Source organism: Asterias amurensis, chromosome 3 (assembly GCF_032118995.1).
Source record: "Asterias amurensis chromosome 3, ASM3211899v1".
Classification (NCBI taxonomy): Eukaryota; Metazoa; Echinodermata; class Asteroidea; order Forcipulatida; family Asteriidae; genus Asterias; species Asterias amurensis.
The window spans coordinates 24356956-24372447 of NC_092650.1; the positions used below are offsets into that span (position 1 = coordinate 24356956).

The following is a 15492-nucleotide window of genomic DNA, read 5'->3' on the forward strand; positions in this document are numbered from 1 at the left end:
AATACAATGATCCACACAAACATGCCTCAAAATTGCACGGTTTTCCTTTTACTTCGTCGACTAGCACGGTCGGCCATTTATGGGAGTCAAATTTTTGACTCCCATAAATGGCCGACCGTGTTAGTTTGCACAGTAAAAGGAAAACCACGCAATTTCGAGGCAAACTTGTGTGGATCATTGTATTCTACTTTTAAAATATCTTTCCAACCATATGCATTTTATATAAAAAAAAGGGTTACAAACGCTTTCTTTAGACCAACTCGTCCGATCCAAGGCAACGTGTTCCTTTAAAAGAAAGTTTATCGGTACAATCGGCATCAACTTTTAACAATTTGGAAACGAAATGATTTAACAAATAACAAATTTATTCTCTCAAATACAAAAAAAAAAAAAAATTATTTGAAAAAAATAATTGTCAACTATTTATTTTTTAGACAAAACAACCTTTTTGAAACCACCAAAACCCAACCCCACACTTATTTTGTTTGTGCACCAAGTACATTATGTCCCTTGTAAGTATTCTTACCCATTAACTAAATAAAACTCGCTGATCCTGATCATTTCACTAAAATTGATTGAAGCTAAAAAGTAGTTTGGCAGCAATTTTGCTGAGCTTGTGCTATCATCCCAAACAACGACAGGAACTAATAATGTTTGTCTGATTATGGAGCTATAAAACATCCCAATGGATCGATACAGATTAAACAAGGAAGATGCTGGAACTTGAAAACCAACTAATTACACGTACATTACAAAGGTGCTCGATGAGCTTTCGCACCAACTACTTTAAGTAGATCCTCCATAGACCTTTTCGCAAATACTGGGGCGCGCGCGTAAAGCTTGGAATTAGATGCATTGTGGTCTAGCTGGTAGCAAAATTTGATTCATATATATCCCACAATGCACCTCATTCAACAGTCTGCGCTTGCGCATTGGTATTTGCGATAAGGTCTATGATCTGGATATTTTGTTGGCTACGAAAGTTCATGCGGGTAGCGCTGCATGCAGTAATTGTTTCATGTAACTAGTTTTGATGTGCAGCTACCAATCTTCCTTGTTTTATTAAAAACTACCATTTCCATTTGTTGTCACTTTTTGTAAACACAGCATCTAGTGTCATTTTCTGGTAGCTTTGCACAACATTTTCTTGATAATAATAATTACCAATGAGTTGTTATTTGTTGCCCATGCTCCCCCAAAATCCTAAATGGGTCCTCTGGCCCAAATTGAAATGAATCAAAATCATCTTAAATATCCTTTTTTCCAATGTTTATTATAATCAAACTTCACATTGCAAAATAAATGTATCTTAATCTTTTTTTTACATTATTATATTACAAATTTAAATTTGCGTAATTCTTTTTAAACTTGTTTAATACCTCAACCCTTTTACTAAACAAATTCTTAAAAAACACCTACACCATGAAGAAATTCAATTTAATTCAATGAGATAATATATAAGTACTGCATGTAAGTGATCTGGTTGAATTTCATCAAACTTGATTTAAATAAAAATAAATATGTAATAGCAATAAGGGAAAATATAACATTTATTTTGATGTAGAAGACCCCTTGCATAGGGTGAGTTTGTCTAGCTTCCCTGGGTCGACCCCAGTCTCCCCTGGTACATTCGAATAGCTTTGACGTCATTTCAGGGGCTCACCCGGGTCAGCCCCAGTGCCCCGTCACCCGGGTCAGCCCCAGTGCCCTGCTCACTTGGGGGTGACCCGAGGTGCATGACATTACCACAAGAGGGCGAGTGTGATCGTTGGATTAGCTCTTGTCAGGGACTCACCCGAGTGAGCACGCAGGGTTGACCCGGGGAAGCTAATCGAGCGCACCCACTATATGACATCACAGGCACAAATAGTGGCCTCAAAGATGTCAAAGGAAGACCCATTATTAGGCCAACTAAACCATGTCCAATATGGGGAATGTTCCCGCACTTAAAGTCAGTGGACACTATTGGTAATTGTCAAAGACTAGCCTTCATAGTTGGTGTGTCTCAACATAAGCATAAAATACCAAACTTGTGAAAATTTGAGCTCAATCGGTCATCGAACTTGCGAGATAATAATGAAAGAAAATAACACCCTTGTCACACGAAGTTGTGTGCCTTTAGATGGTTGATTTCGAGACCTCAAGTTCTAAATCTGAGGTCTCGAAATCAAATTCGTGGAAAATTACGTCTTTCTCTAAAACTATGGCACTTCAGAGGGAGCCGTTTCTCACAATGTTTTATACCATAAACCTCTCCCCATTACTTGTCACCAGGTAAGGTTTTATGCCAATCATTATTTTGAGTAATTACCAATAGTGTCCACTGCCTTTAAACACAATATTTCCCTCTTATACAGAAGCCCCCCCCCCCCCCCAAATAAAAGAAATCCTGTAATAAAGTCCCAAGGTCTCAAGTGCACAATTGAGGGGGGGGGGGGGAATACACCGTGCCCCATATCAAGCACCAAGTGATGTCAACAGTAATGGCAGCATGTACAAGGGGATCTATTATGTTGACATAAATAAATTCCTGTTCTATAATTAATTTGTGTCCGGACCAGAAGAGGTAATTCAGGCAACAAAATGTAAACAGCAATGCCATGTTTTGTTGTCAGGAGCCATTTTATTATCAATATAAACCACAAGGGAAACTGACTGGGTAAATTTTGAAATGATTTTTGGGGTTGAACAAAGAATTGACTAGAGTGGGATTCGAACCAACGACCTCCGGAATAACGTGCCCAGTCAGTTTCCCTTGTGGTTTATATTGATATCTGAAACAAAAAGTCGCATCCCCTTAAGGTGATCCCCTGGCTGCCGCTTCCCAGGTTGTATCGTAATTTGGGTGTGATCCCTGGCTACACGGCAGTTAACGGTTGTATGGCTTCTGACTGGCACCCCCGAACAAAGATATTGACAAAATAGGGACACCGCCAATATAGGGCTAGATAGCTCAGTTGGTAGAGCGCCGGCACATTAATCCGGAGGTCGTTGGTTCGAATCCCACTCTAGTCAATTCTTTGTTCAACCCCAAAAAAGAGCCATTTTATTGCTACACTTTTAGCCTCCTGTTACTCGAAACAAAGTACTTTGTGTACCGAATGATGAGTATGGAACCTTGTGACCTTCTCCTGGGCACACAATGATCTGTGCTAAAATACTGAGGGGAAGAAAATAGGCATAAGTCACCAGACTAATGGTAACAATTTTCCCTTGATTGGACCCTATGATTCAATTGGCAAAATTTGCAAAAGAAAATGGATTATTCAGCGGACTTATAAGTACAATCCTCAAAGAAATAGAACTTGGCAAGTTTTCACTAATTTAATCAAACAATCTCAAGTCATTCAAGAGAAAAACAAAATCTGAAAGTGCTTATTGTCATTTAGTTAAGACATGCTTTGCTTTGTGAAAAAGATAATCAAACAAAAACGTTAAAACAATTCAGAAAATTAGTTTTCGCGGATGATGAGTAAGGAAGTATTTCTGAATTCCCTGCTGTAAGCGGAACAAGCAAGTTCACTTAATGTGGTGGCATGTGCATGCTCGACACACCCTGTGGCTTCAATACTTTTCAAAACTGGCAAAACATAAGATGCATGGTGTTATTTAAAGGACCGTTACAGAATTAGTTTTGCTAGCAAAAAAGTTGCTTGCAGGAGAGCACTTTATGTCATCCACCATATACATAAACTGACAAACCTGTAGAAGATCGGGAGATCGATCGACCAACTGGGTCACGAGAGAATAGTGAAAAACCGATTACAAATTTTGCATTACATCGTTGCCAAAACAAAAATGAATACAGCGCTCACTGAGCGATAAACTCCAAGTGCAAAATTAGATTATTTTTTCTCATCAAATATGAAATTTCAGACAGAAATATTTCAACGGATGTTTTTCGATTATCATCAGCATAAGAACGGGTCAGTTTTATGTAAATCTGTGATCTTCACAATATTTGTGTCTCTTACTAATTCTGTAACGTTCCTTAAAGTTCACCATGAACAAAATTTGATGAGATGGCCTCTTAAAAGGTTGACGCAGTTCCTCTTCAGTCCATTTTCACGACATCCTTGATTATTGCTGCCGTCACACTCTCCCCCAACATGAACACACCCATGGCAATGAAGGTGATACCAAGTCCAATTTGGCACCACGTTAGTGTCCTACTGCCCATCACTGATGTAGTGGTCAAAGCATACTGGACCAAACAAAGACCTACAAAATAAACATTTCAATGAATAATAATAATTTTTTCAAAGCTGATACTAGACTGGACCACATGGGTCCAATTTCATAGAGCTGCTGAGCCCCCCCCCCCCAAAAAAGCAGTGAAGCGCAACAGAATTATGTCCAGCAGAATAAAGTTAACAGTCATATTTTAGGTGCAATTTGTGACTGATATCCTGCTCATTTCTGCTTGGCATAAAACTGTTAAGCAATGTTTTGTGCTTAAAGCCATTATACACTTTCGGTAAAAAAAAAAATCAAAAAAAAATCACAGATTTACCAATAATTTACAGGGTTTACAGAAGGTACTGGTGAAAGACTTCTCTTAAATTATTGTTGCATGAAATGCTTTACTTTTTGAGAAAACTTTAAAACAATATCAATTCTCGATAGCGATTTATTATAAACACATGTCATGACATGGCGGAACGCGCGTAAACAGGAGTGGGTTTTCCCGTTATTTCTTCGACTCCGATGACCGATTGAGCCTAAATTTTCACAGGTTTGTTATTTTATATATAAGTTGTGATACACGAAGTGTGGGACTTGGACAATACTGTTTACCGAAAGTATATAATGGCTATAAAGTCACCTGGAAATAGAATTTTTTTCTTTCAAACATAAGAGTATATGCTTACGAACAATAAAACAATTTTTTTAGTAATTGTTTGTCACGATTTATATGTTTAAAAAATACATAAAGTTGTTTGGGGGCTGACTCCGCCTACCCCTTTTGTGACGTCAATCGAGGCAGACTTTGCCTGCAATGCGTATAGTAAACACACGTGCAAAGTACATGTACGTCCAAGTCGTGAGTTGGTACGTTTCAAAAAGTGTTTTTCTGCATTCAGCAACAATACACCTGGTCGGCATTGCCGGAAAAAAACAAAAAAATCTTTTTTATGAAACGTACAAACTCACGACTTGGTCCATACATGTACTTTGCAATTGTGTTTACTCTACGCATTACAGGCAAAGTCTGCCTCGATTGACGTCACGAACAGCGCCCTCTCGGGTCGGGGTCTACTCTTAAATTTGTAAATAACATAAGAAATGATTTTTTAAAACCTTAGTTAACTGTTTATTCACATTCCACTCATCAAAACACATATATTAGTGGCAAAAGCTTTATTTTGAAAAAATAACACTTCCAGGAGACTTTAAATACCTTGACGAAATTGGGCCAGGGTTTGAATAATCGAGATTAGCAATATTGGTGAAGCCAGTTGCTAAGGACTAAACAAAAGTGTGAAGATTGGGACTCAAACACACACTCAGTACGTTGGCTGAAACAAAATAGCTTGAGCATACAGCCACAACACTCCACATGGAATTTAAGTTCAGAATATTTGTTTAGGAAAACTAAAAAGCCAGAAGTTCTTACCAGGGAAGACAAGAATAAAGACGGCAGCCAGGCCACCAATGACCGAGATGACACTCCCGATGGAAGAAACAAAGAGAGCCAATAAGAGGGATAAGACAAACCACGATGTCGTCTCAATAATCCTCCTTGGGGTCTCGTTATGTGCAGCCTCAGCAGGAGACAACCCTCTCGCTGTGGTGTACACTGTCTCTATCGCTAGCCTAGGGTTATAAAAACAAGAAGAGAAAGTAGTGTAACAACAAGAAACTGACTAGAGCAGGATTTGTGTGCACTATTGGAAGGAGATAACTGCCTTGCTGTGGTGTACACTGTTTCTATCGCTAGCCTAGGGTTATAAAAACAAGAAGAGAAAGTAGTGTAACAACGAGAAACTGACTAGATTAGGATTTGTGTGCACTATTGGAAGGAGATAACTTCCTTGCTGTTTCTATCGCTAGCCGAAGGGAAAGTAGTGTAAGAACGAGGAATTGACTAGACTTGGACAAGTCGCTAGGGGTTTGTCGCAGTGTTGACAAAATGATTCAGGTTTCCGCAATCGAATACTGCCCTCGCAAGATCACTGCTCAGGCGCGAAGCTGCCGGCTGTCAACTACTACTCCCCCATTCTGCACAGCGCGAGTACAGTAGTCTTGCGAGGGCAAACAGTCTCGCGAAAATATCGCAAGTGTCCAGGGAATCACTGAGAGGGTCGGAACGCTATCACCGCGACAGCCATTTAACGACTTGTCCACAAGTCTAGAAATTGACCAGAGCGGGATTTGTGTGCACTATTGGAAGGAAATAACCCTCTTGCTGTGGTGTACACTGTTTCTATCACTTGCCTAGGGTTACAAAAACAAGAAGAGAAAGTAGTGTAACAACAAGAAATTTACTAGACTTGGACGCGTCGTTAATGGTTTGTCGCAGTGTTGGCGTGATGATTCAGGTTTCCATTTAGAATACTGCCCTTGTGAGATCACTGCTCAGGCGCGAAGCTGCGGGCTGTCAACGTCTACTCTCCCATTCTGCACAGCGCGAGTACAGTAGTCTTGCGAGGGCAAACAGTCTCGCGAAAATATCGCAAGTGTCCAGGGAATCACTGAGAGGGTCGGAACGCTATCACCGCGACAACCATTTAACGACTTGTCCACAAGTCTAGAAATTGACCAGAGCGGGATTTGTGTGCACTATTGGAAGGAAATAACCCTCTTGCTGTGGTGTACACTGTTTCTATCACTTGCCTAGGGTTACAAAAACAAGAAGAGAAAGTAGTGTAACAACAAGAAATTTACTAGACTTGGACGCGTCGTTAATGGTTTGTCGCAGTGTTGGCGTGATGATTCAGGTTTCCATTTAGAATACTGCCCTTGTGAGATCACTGCTCAGGCGCGAAGCTGCGGGCTGTCAACGTCTACTCTCCCATTCTGCACAGCGCGAGTACAGTAGTCTTGCGAGGGCAAACAGTCTCGCGAAAATATCGCAAGTGTCCAGGGAATCACTGAGAGGGTCGGAACGCTATCACCGCGACAGCCATTTAACGACTTGTCCACAAGTCTAGAAATTGACCAGAGCGGGATTTGTGTGCACTATCAGCAGGAGAAAACCACCTTGTTGTGGTGAACACTGTTTCTATCGCTTGACTATAAGGTTATAAAAAAGAGCAGGGAAAACCACTCGTTCTTTCAAATGCCAAGTTTAAAAGTTGTCATCTTTCCCAATGCTAAACATAAGAGGTAGAAAATTCTTCAACATATAAGGCAGGACCAAGAGTATGTTGTATATTTACCTGCCGCAAAAGTGCAGAATTGGATATGACGTTAACATATTGCATAAAATCATCGCTCTGGCAACCGTCACCGTGACGTTTCCCGCGTCATAAGACAGCAACACATCCGACTCCACTTGGTCGCCGAATGTAAGCGATCCATATATACCAGTCAGTATGTAGGTTACCGATGCTATGACGAGGGCACCAGTGATTACCAGTGCAAACTGGCTGACTGTCCGTTTCTTCAGACTGGCATAAACTGGTACTGCGCTAATATGGCACTGCAAGAGAAAAGATTAGTAATATTATTATATATTTCTGGTATTGAATCCTAATCGCTGTAAAGACAGCAACAAAAGTAACGCAGCTGTTGTAAAAGCACCTTTTATTTTAAACTTGTTATTCGTATTCTAAAAATGAAAATACCAGGAGATGGAAAATTTTATTCTGATGATTTTGACACCTTGTTTGTTACAATCGGTCGAGTATTGTTGTCGCGGTATTTGCTTACAGGTGAAAAGTGCACATTTCCATTGTTGCAGTAACTCCTATTGACATGATTGATCTCTCTTTTGATTCAGCATGAAGCTAATAGCGGTAACTTTAAAAAGCTGTTCTTGTCACAGTTCGCAAGCCATAGGAAACCTTTAGAAAAGTGTGCTTGCTATCTGAACCAGAAACACTGGGGTAACAACTCCTCTTCCAAGGATCCACAATAAGTGTTTTGGATTCTTTCAAGGGCACTACCGATTCTAGTGCACAGGATCTCCGAAAGACAAAAGCAATGTATCTTGCCGAAGGACACAAGTGCCACGACTGGGACTTGAACCCACACTCAGAAACAATGAATCAATCCATCAAGTTACTGAAACCTGACAAAAATTGCATCACCACCATGTAAAGTTCGTATTCAAATGTAGTGGTATTGAAAGATTTTGTTAAAGTCACTTGTCCGGAAAATTTGGTTCATAAGCTTGTTAGCCCAAGATTTACCTACAGATAAATATCCTGCTTAGCAGTAACAGGTTACCAGCCAAAATGCTGAGTTATCTAGTCAATGTGACTGGTGCCCATATATTTTATTGCTAAGCCGATCTACATATTTCTACTAATTAATGGCGCTCTCCTTACCTGAAAACCAAAGCATATTGTAGGTATAGCAGCAAACACATCAGTCCACGATGTAGGTTTTGTAACAATGTGCGTTGCTGCATTGGCTGGGAGTAAGTAGTAGTTAGCAACCACTACTGCGGCTACATATATAGTTCCTAAGACACCAACTGAACTAGAAATGCAAAAAGAAGACAAAATGAGAAGTGAGATGAAATAAAAAGAGGCCAATCAAACTGCAATTGCCCCCGTTGGTAATAGATAGTTGCAATAGAAGCCATATTTGATGAATTGTCCGCGCTTGAAGAGCTACCATTGGCTGAGAGTCATGCACAGCGCGCACACGCCTATATTTTGCAGGGTTTTACATCAAAGACGACGGTCAATGACGCGTGTTGCAACCCATCTATACAATGATCTCCCATTATGACATGTATTGTATGATCAATTGACTACTGCAGTACTACTACATGTACTACGGTACTGCTACTTAATAACAAGTTCTCATACAGCGCAATTCACAATAACCGTCTCAATGTGCTTTAAAATAGTTCCCTGTGGTGGATTTCACAAAGAGTTAAGACCGGTAATACGTGTAGTCTTATCTCGTCCTAACTTAGGACCAGCGCTAAGGTTTCAATATCTCCTAGGACTAGTTTTAAATTAGCTCCCTGGGAAGTATACAACCAGTCCTCAATAGATGGGTTGCAATACGCGTGATCGACCGCCATCTTTGATGTATCAACAAGGGAAAAGTGTACGCGCTGCGAATGGTAGCTCTTTACGGGTGCACAATTCATCAAATATGGCGTCCGATGACGCCTATTGCAATCCATCTATCCAACATAATCAAACGAGGCATGCAGTTGGATTTTGAAGGGTTTGGGGTGGTTTAAATCATCCCAGTAGAGCATCTCTTTGAATTTACAGCAAACATATTTGCGAAGAGACAATGATATTGGCCACTAAAAAAATTTCACAACGTTTTTCCCTTACCTTGGCCACTTCAAGATGCTGATATCCTTTGGGAGGCAGAGAGGTAAGATGACAAAAACAGCCAAGATGGTGATTGTGAACCTGCGGTCTGTATACCAATGACCATGCTTGTCGCCGTCATGAGTAATAAAAGCCAATACTGTGGAACAATACAAAGAAGTTAAAATCATTGGTTTCCGGAAAAGTGCAATCACTCAAGATCAAAATGTCAAACTTTCAAACTAACATTTTTGACTCATCATCATAAACCAGTACTGTGTAGATGTATACCTGTTGATGAGTGTTTATGCGACGTTCAGGATTTGAAATTTTGCATGGTGGAAGAATAGCTAAGGTTTGCGAAGTAACACCATGTGACTTGGTACATGTACATTATGTGACTTGTGTTGTCATTTACACTTTGAGACAAATACTGCTATGGTCGAAATTTCAGAACAAATCTTCCAAACAAATAAGCAAGTTAAACTTTCACAGTTTATTAACTTACTGCTATCCAACTGATCTCCAATAATGATGAAGAATGTGACACAAGTCCCAAAGCAGTAGATGATGATGCAGATTGTGCATGCTATATTGCCTGTAGTTCCGCACATAGACTGTATGATGTCTTGGTAAGAGTTGGAGTTCCGAACGTCGGCACAGACGGCCAGCACCAATAGGGATGCAATGATAAACAGTAGAAAACCCTGAAGAAGGAGATGAAGACACAAAAGATTTGTAGACTTCTGAATCTTAAAGGGTCTGGATACTTTTTGTAACACAAAGCACAATGTCCACAGATTTACATTACACTTATACCGTTTGAAGAAATGATGTAGAAAAAGCTTTTAAGGTTTAAAAACCTTAAAATATTACTAAATGAGGTGCTGTAGTATTTGAGAAATGAGTAAGTAAACCAATGTCACAAAAACAAGTTTTACATGCTAAAATAATTTTCGCCTCTTGAGACAAAAATTGTTTACACTGCACCCTCGAAAATGCACCTCAGAAAAAATGCAACACAAACAGACTAACACAAAAGCATATTATGTAAAAGGCGTAGGTCACATAATTCAAACAAAGTATCACATTCTTGCTGGAAAATACTGGATGTTGAAGCGCCTTGCGCATCACTGAGTGATGGATATATGCTTGCTATAAGAAGTCACTATTATTTTTATTATCAATATAAACCACAAGGGGAACTGACTGGGTAAATTTTGAAATGATTTTGGGGGTTGAACAGATTGACTAGAGTGGGATTCGAACCAACGACCTCCAGATTAACGTGCCGGCGCTCTACCAACTGAGCTATCTAGCCCTATATGTATATTGGCGATGTTCCTATTTTGTCAATATCTTTGTTCGGGGGTGCCAGTCAGAAGACATCCAACCGTTAACTGCTGTGTAGCCAGGGATCACACCCAAATTAACTCACAAGTTGCATGCTGGTGCCAACAGCTATCCCACCGGCAGCTTGATAGGCCGCGGGGAAGTTAAGCAACCCTGCCCCTATACATGCATTCACAACGATGAAGACAGCTCCAAAGGATGAAGTCTTCCCGCTGGTTGTTGGTTCTTGATGAGGAGCGTATTTACTCTCAGGGAGGACGGCAATAGGGCCTCCAAGAAGAGCTGATGACTCATCCGACGTGTAGTCTGTGTCCGTTTTATTGAAGAAGTTTGCCTTCAGCTTTGCGGGCCGAGCTACATGTATTTGTCCGGAATCCATAGTGATGGTGAACTTGGTTTCACACCCGCAGAGTGTTATATTCCTCAGAAAGTCAAGGCTTTTTATTTTTTATTTTGAAGATAAATTAGTCTGAGATGACCATGTCTTTCATTATGTCCTGAAAACCTCCAATTTCCCAAGAGCAGTCTTGAATTCTCCACAGCATAACTTGTTGGAAGCTCTCTTGAACACACAGCCTATGATAAAACAATAAGAATCAGTGATGAAAAGTTAAATTGGCAGGCATCTGTTAAAATTGTTACACACTTCTAACTTTTATTCAACCACTTTTATCAAATCGCTGCATTATAAGCTTCATAAACCAAACTGTATATGAAAAAAAAAAATAAATAACAAAAAATAAAAAAATCTGAATGGAACAAGGAAATACATGTACTTCTTATATTATCGAGGTGTCTAGGTGTAATTACCAAGCACAAAATAGTGCAACACACTGTACATGTATATCATCTCAAAAACTGACATGATGGACTGAATTGGAACAAGAATTAGAATAAAAACGATAAACATCATTTCGACACAATATTGGCTCCTGTTCAATAAACTTGAACTTTATCAGTAATCCATGAGAATCGTAACATGTGGTCAGGCATTCAAGATTATCATTGTACTCCTTACATTGAAATAAGCTTGGGCGATATCACGAAATTATCGAATATCGCGATATTAATTTGGAAACGATTTCGATATCGGATGGATTTGGTTTTAATCGAAATATCGATATATCGCGATATATCGCAATATATCGCGATAATCGCGATATAACGCAATATTGATTAAATATCGCGATGTATTTGCTAGCTGAGACATCTTGCACCCCATAGACTTGGAGTAAAACCAGAAGAATAGGTCATTAGAACACCTCTCTAATGCTATGACTGTCTCTTCTACAACTTTCACTTGGAGTTTGAAGACTGATGATGTCAAATTTAAATAATCGCGATTATATCGAATATCGCGATATATTGTCGGCGATATATCGTGAATAAAATAAATCGATATCGCCCAAGCTTAGTTTGAAATAGTTTGTTTGCCATTTGAACCAATCTGAATCATGTAAACTGGATGTTTTTTTTACTCCCCTCCCCCCTCCCCCCATCAAACAATATTTCTAGATGATGTACATGATGCCACTAACAGTAGGTTGTTAGGTGGCTGCACCGACAACAAACCCAAAGTACTCTGTATTCCTAAAAGTGTTATTCCAAAACCTAACAAAGAGAAAGACTACATTTTTTGCACCCCCCCCCCCCATTCCTTGTGTCACATGTGTATCTGATATCTGGTCACTGCATGTCTAAAGACTTCCCTATTTCCAATTCAAATCTTGCATTCACTTTCCTTTAGTGTACCGGTTATTTTTTACAAATTACCGGACACTTTGGCACCTTGCAAACTTGGCACCTGTAACTTGGCACCTACGTACATGGCACCCATTCGGCACCAAGAAAGTCGGCACCATAAAAACTCGGCACCAAGCAATATCACTCGAAGAGTCAAGGTGGTTAAAAATAAGCTAACTTATACAATACAAAATGGTTTGAACATATTTTAGTAAACGCTGTTGGGCAAAATTACTACTTTGGTAGCTTACAAAAATTAACCGCTTCCGTTTTTGGGGGTGATTTGTTTACACCGGAAATTTACGGTCCGCGGCGTGTCTTCATGGTTCAGTCAACAAGTTTTTAAAACGTTGTTTATATAGACCTGCGGGCTGGTGAAAGTCCATGTCGGTGAAAGTGCGACGCATTTGTTTATTTATTGGGCTTTGGAAAATGTTAATATAAAGCGTTTTTTAAATTTATTTAAATGGATTTTTACTTATAACACACAGAAATTGATTTGCCGAAAGGTGCCAGCAATTTTCTGATCGCTACTATCGGCAGTACGATTGATAATGACAAATTTAGAAAAAAAGGAGCACAGTACAGCACCCCAACTTCTACCAATCCATGATGTTACAAGGTTTATCGCAATTCAGAACCGCAATGCGTTGTGGGTATATAGATTATAGGCATAATAGACCTTATATGCACATGACGTCATTTCAGTAGGGCGCCCTCACCTAGAGGTCAAAAGGAGGTTGTTCATTGGCCAATCCTGTGCGCCGCGCGTACAAATCTGTGCGATTCGATTGTTTCGTCACCGTTTTTCCACTAAGATGGCCGCTGGATGACGTCAATGCATAAGGTCTACGGGCAGTTTGCTCGGAAAAGTGTACGTATGGCGCCACCACTTTTTCATTCGAAATAGAATAATATAGTATCTAATTTACCTGATTGATATATCCCTTTTTGTAAAAATGAGTGAAAAGTGGTGGCGCCATACGGAAAGTTATCCGTTTGCTCTGCAGTGAATGTTGTCATGCACGACTCGCGCATGCATTCAACAGCGCCCTCTCTTGATATTTTGCTATTAGCGATAAACCTTATGGAGGTAGAATTCTACCTCCATGCTTCTATGTTCTAGTGTACCATCTAGACACAGAGACTTGGGCGCTAGAGTTATATGATACCATCCATTAATTAACAACACTTTTTAAAATGATAGATAACATTTAGACTGGCTAGCAATTCATGATTTTGTTGGGTCCATGGTGATGGTCCAACAGTTAACCAGTCAACTCGCACTAATTTAACCAGAAAACTATGGGAACTGTGACTGTGTGACGCTTCCTCCATATAGTGTGTGACTTTATAAAATGCACACCGACACTCGCCACACTCTCAGTCTCACAGTGACAGTCACACTCAAGAGTTACAACAGTCAGTTTACCTCCTCAGTTCAGACTGGAGAATTTAGAAGACCTCTCCTCATTCTCTCACCATCACACGACCGTTGTAAATACCACACAACAAACATGACAAACATGACAAACTAAAGATTAGATTACTTTGTTGGTTGTAAACCGAGGTCTCTTGGAGGCATGGAGGGAAGCTTGCTGATGAAGGAGACAATAAAATCTGTTTGACAGTGATGTGATACCATCACGGGATCCCTGTGTTTCGGCGGCGGTGTAGAGCAGTGAAATAAATGACCCCGTCCTTCGTGATCGTCCATACGTCCTTGACTTTTCACATGTGTTGTGTGTATTTAGCATTAGACTTGACTCAAGTCCCAACCCTGTGCCATCGGGACCACATGACGGCGAGCCCGCACTGTACTGTATGCTACGGGATGCTTCAAAGTAAGTTGAGGTAATAGCTTTAGGGACCTCTCACATGAGAATGGGACTTGAATCAAGTCTAATTTAGCATCGGCGACGTCCTCCGTCCACAATCACACATCGCACGACTTTTTTTATTACTTGAACAAAAACAGGTGAAGTGCGACCTCTTGCGACGAAAAAAACTTTCGGCCATAGAAGTGGCCAAAAATAAATATTGAAGCATACTATTTTGTATTGAAGCATAAGCTAGCAGCAATTTCAATTCTTGGTCGAACAAAAAATGTAGCCGTTTAAGGGGGACAGTTTGGTGCTGTACTCAGAGTAAAACAAAACTAAACACTCATGTTATGAACTAAGGCCACAGTCGAAAGAGGACATCTTGGTATTGGTTTACTCATGTAACTTCAAAATTTAGCAAGCACTTGTTTGTAAAACAATGTTAGATAGCGGAATCATAAAAAATCTTAGAGCTCTAAGATTATTGAAGACGGGGCAATTCATACACAGTCATGACAGTGAGCTTTTCAATAAGTTTAGTTATTACCAACCACCTACAAATGTAAGGTGGAAGAGCAGAGTGGCTGGGCAGATGACCTTCTTGCTGCTCCTCTCTGGCCAACACTCTAAACTTGGAATGATCTTCCCTGGCTAGCTACTTTGCCTAATCACCTTGAATAAATTATATACTTCACTGACCCAGTGTTACATAACCCGAAACCTCTATACCTGAAACTCCATGGTAAAAGAACAAGGGAATGTCTAAACCTCTACACTCCAGTGAAACCCCATGGTAAAAGAACAAGGGAATGTCTAAACCTCTACACTCCAGTGAAACCCCATGGTAAAAAGAACAAGGGAATGTCTAAACCTCTACACTCCAGTGAAACCCCATGGTAAAAGAACAAGGGAATGTCTAAACCTCTACACTCCAGTGAAACCCCATGGTAAAAGAACAAGGGAATGTCTAAACCTCTACACTCAGTGAAACCCCATGGTAAAAGAACAAGGGAATGTCTAAACCTCTACACTCCCATGAAACCCCATGGTAAAAGAACAAGGGAATGTCTAACCTCTACACTCCAGTGAAACCCCATGGTAAAAGAACAAGGAATGTCTAAACC

At 40.1% G+C, this 15492-nt stretch overlaps 1 protein-coding gene and 1 non-coding gene across 3 annotated transcripts; one reads left to right on the forward strand and one right to left on the reverse strand.

Moving 5' to 3' along the window:
* Positions 1-1361: 1361 nt before the first annotated feature.
* LOC139935198 (sodium-coupled neutral amino acid transporter 7-like) lies at positions 1362-14373 on the reverse strand. Of its 2 annotated transcripts, none has more exons than XM_071929674.1 (8): positions 14096-14373; positions 10888-11378; positions 9958-10156; positions 9471-9609; positions 8496-8649; positions 7383-7645; positions 5618-5817; positions 1362-4221 (listed from the first exon to the last, which is right to left on the reverse strand). In XM_071929674.1, the coding sequence occupies exons 2-8, from the start codon at positions 11179-11181 to the stop codon at positions 4055-4057; spliced, it is 1416 nt and encodes a 471-aa protein (XP_071785775.1). In that variant the 5' UTR covers positions 11182-11378; positions 14096-14373; the 3' UTR covers positions 1362-4054. The 2 variants fall into 2 exon arrangements, with proteins under 2 accessions (XP_071785775.1, XP_071785776.1); XM_071929675.1 differs by lacking the exon at positions 14096-14373 and adding an exon at positions 13978-14079.
* Trnan-auu (transfer RNA asparagine (anticodon AUU)) lies at positions 2943-3015 on the forward strand. Its single transcript has one exon. It is a non-coding gene; the product is annotated as a tRNA-Asn (tRNA).
* Positions 14374-15492: the final 1119 nt, after the last annotated feature.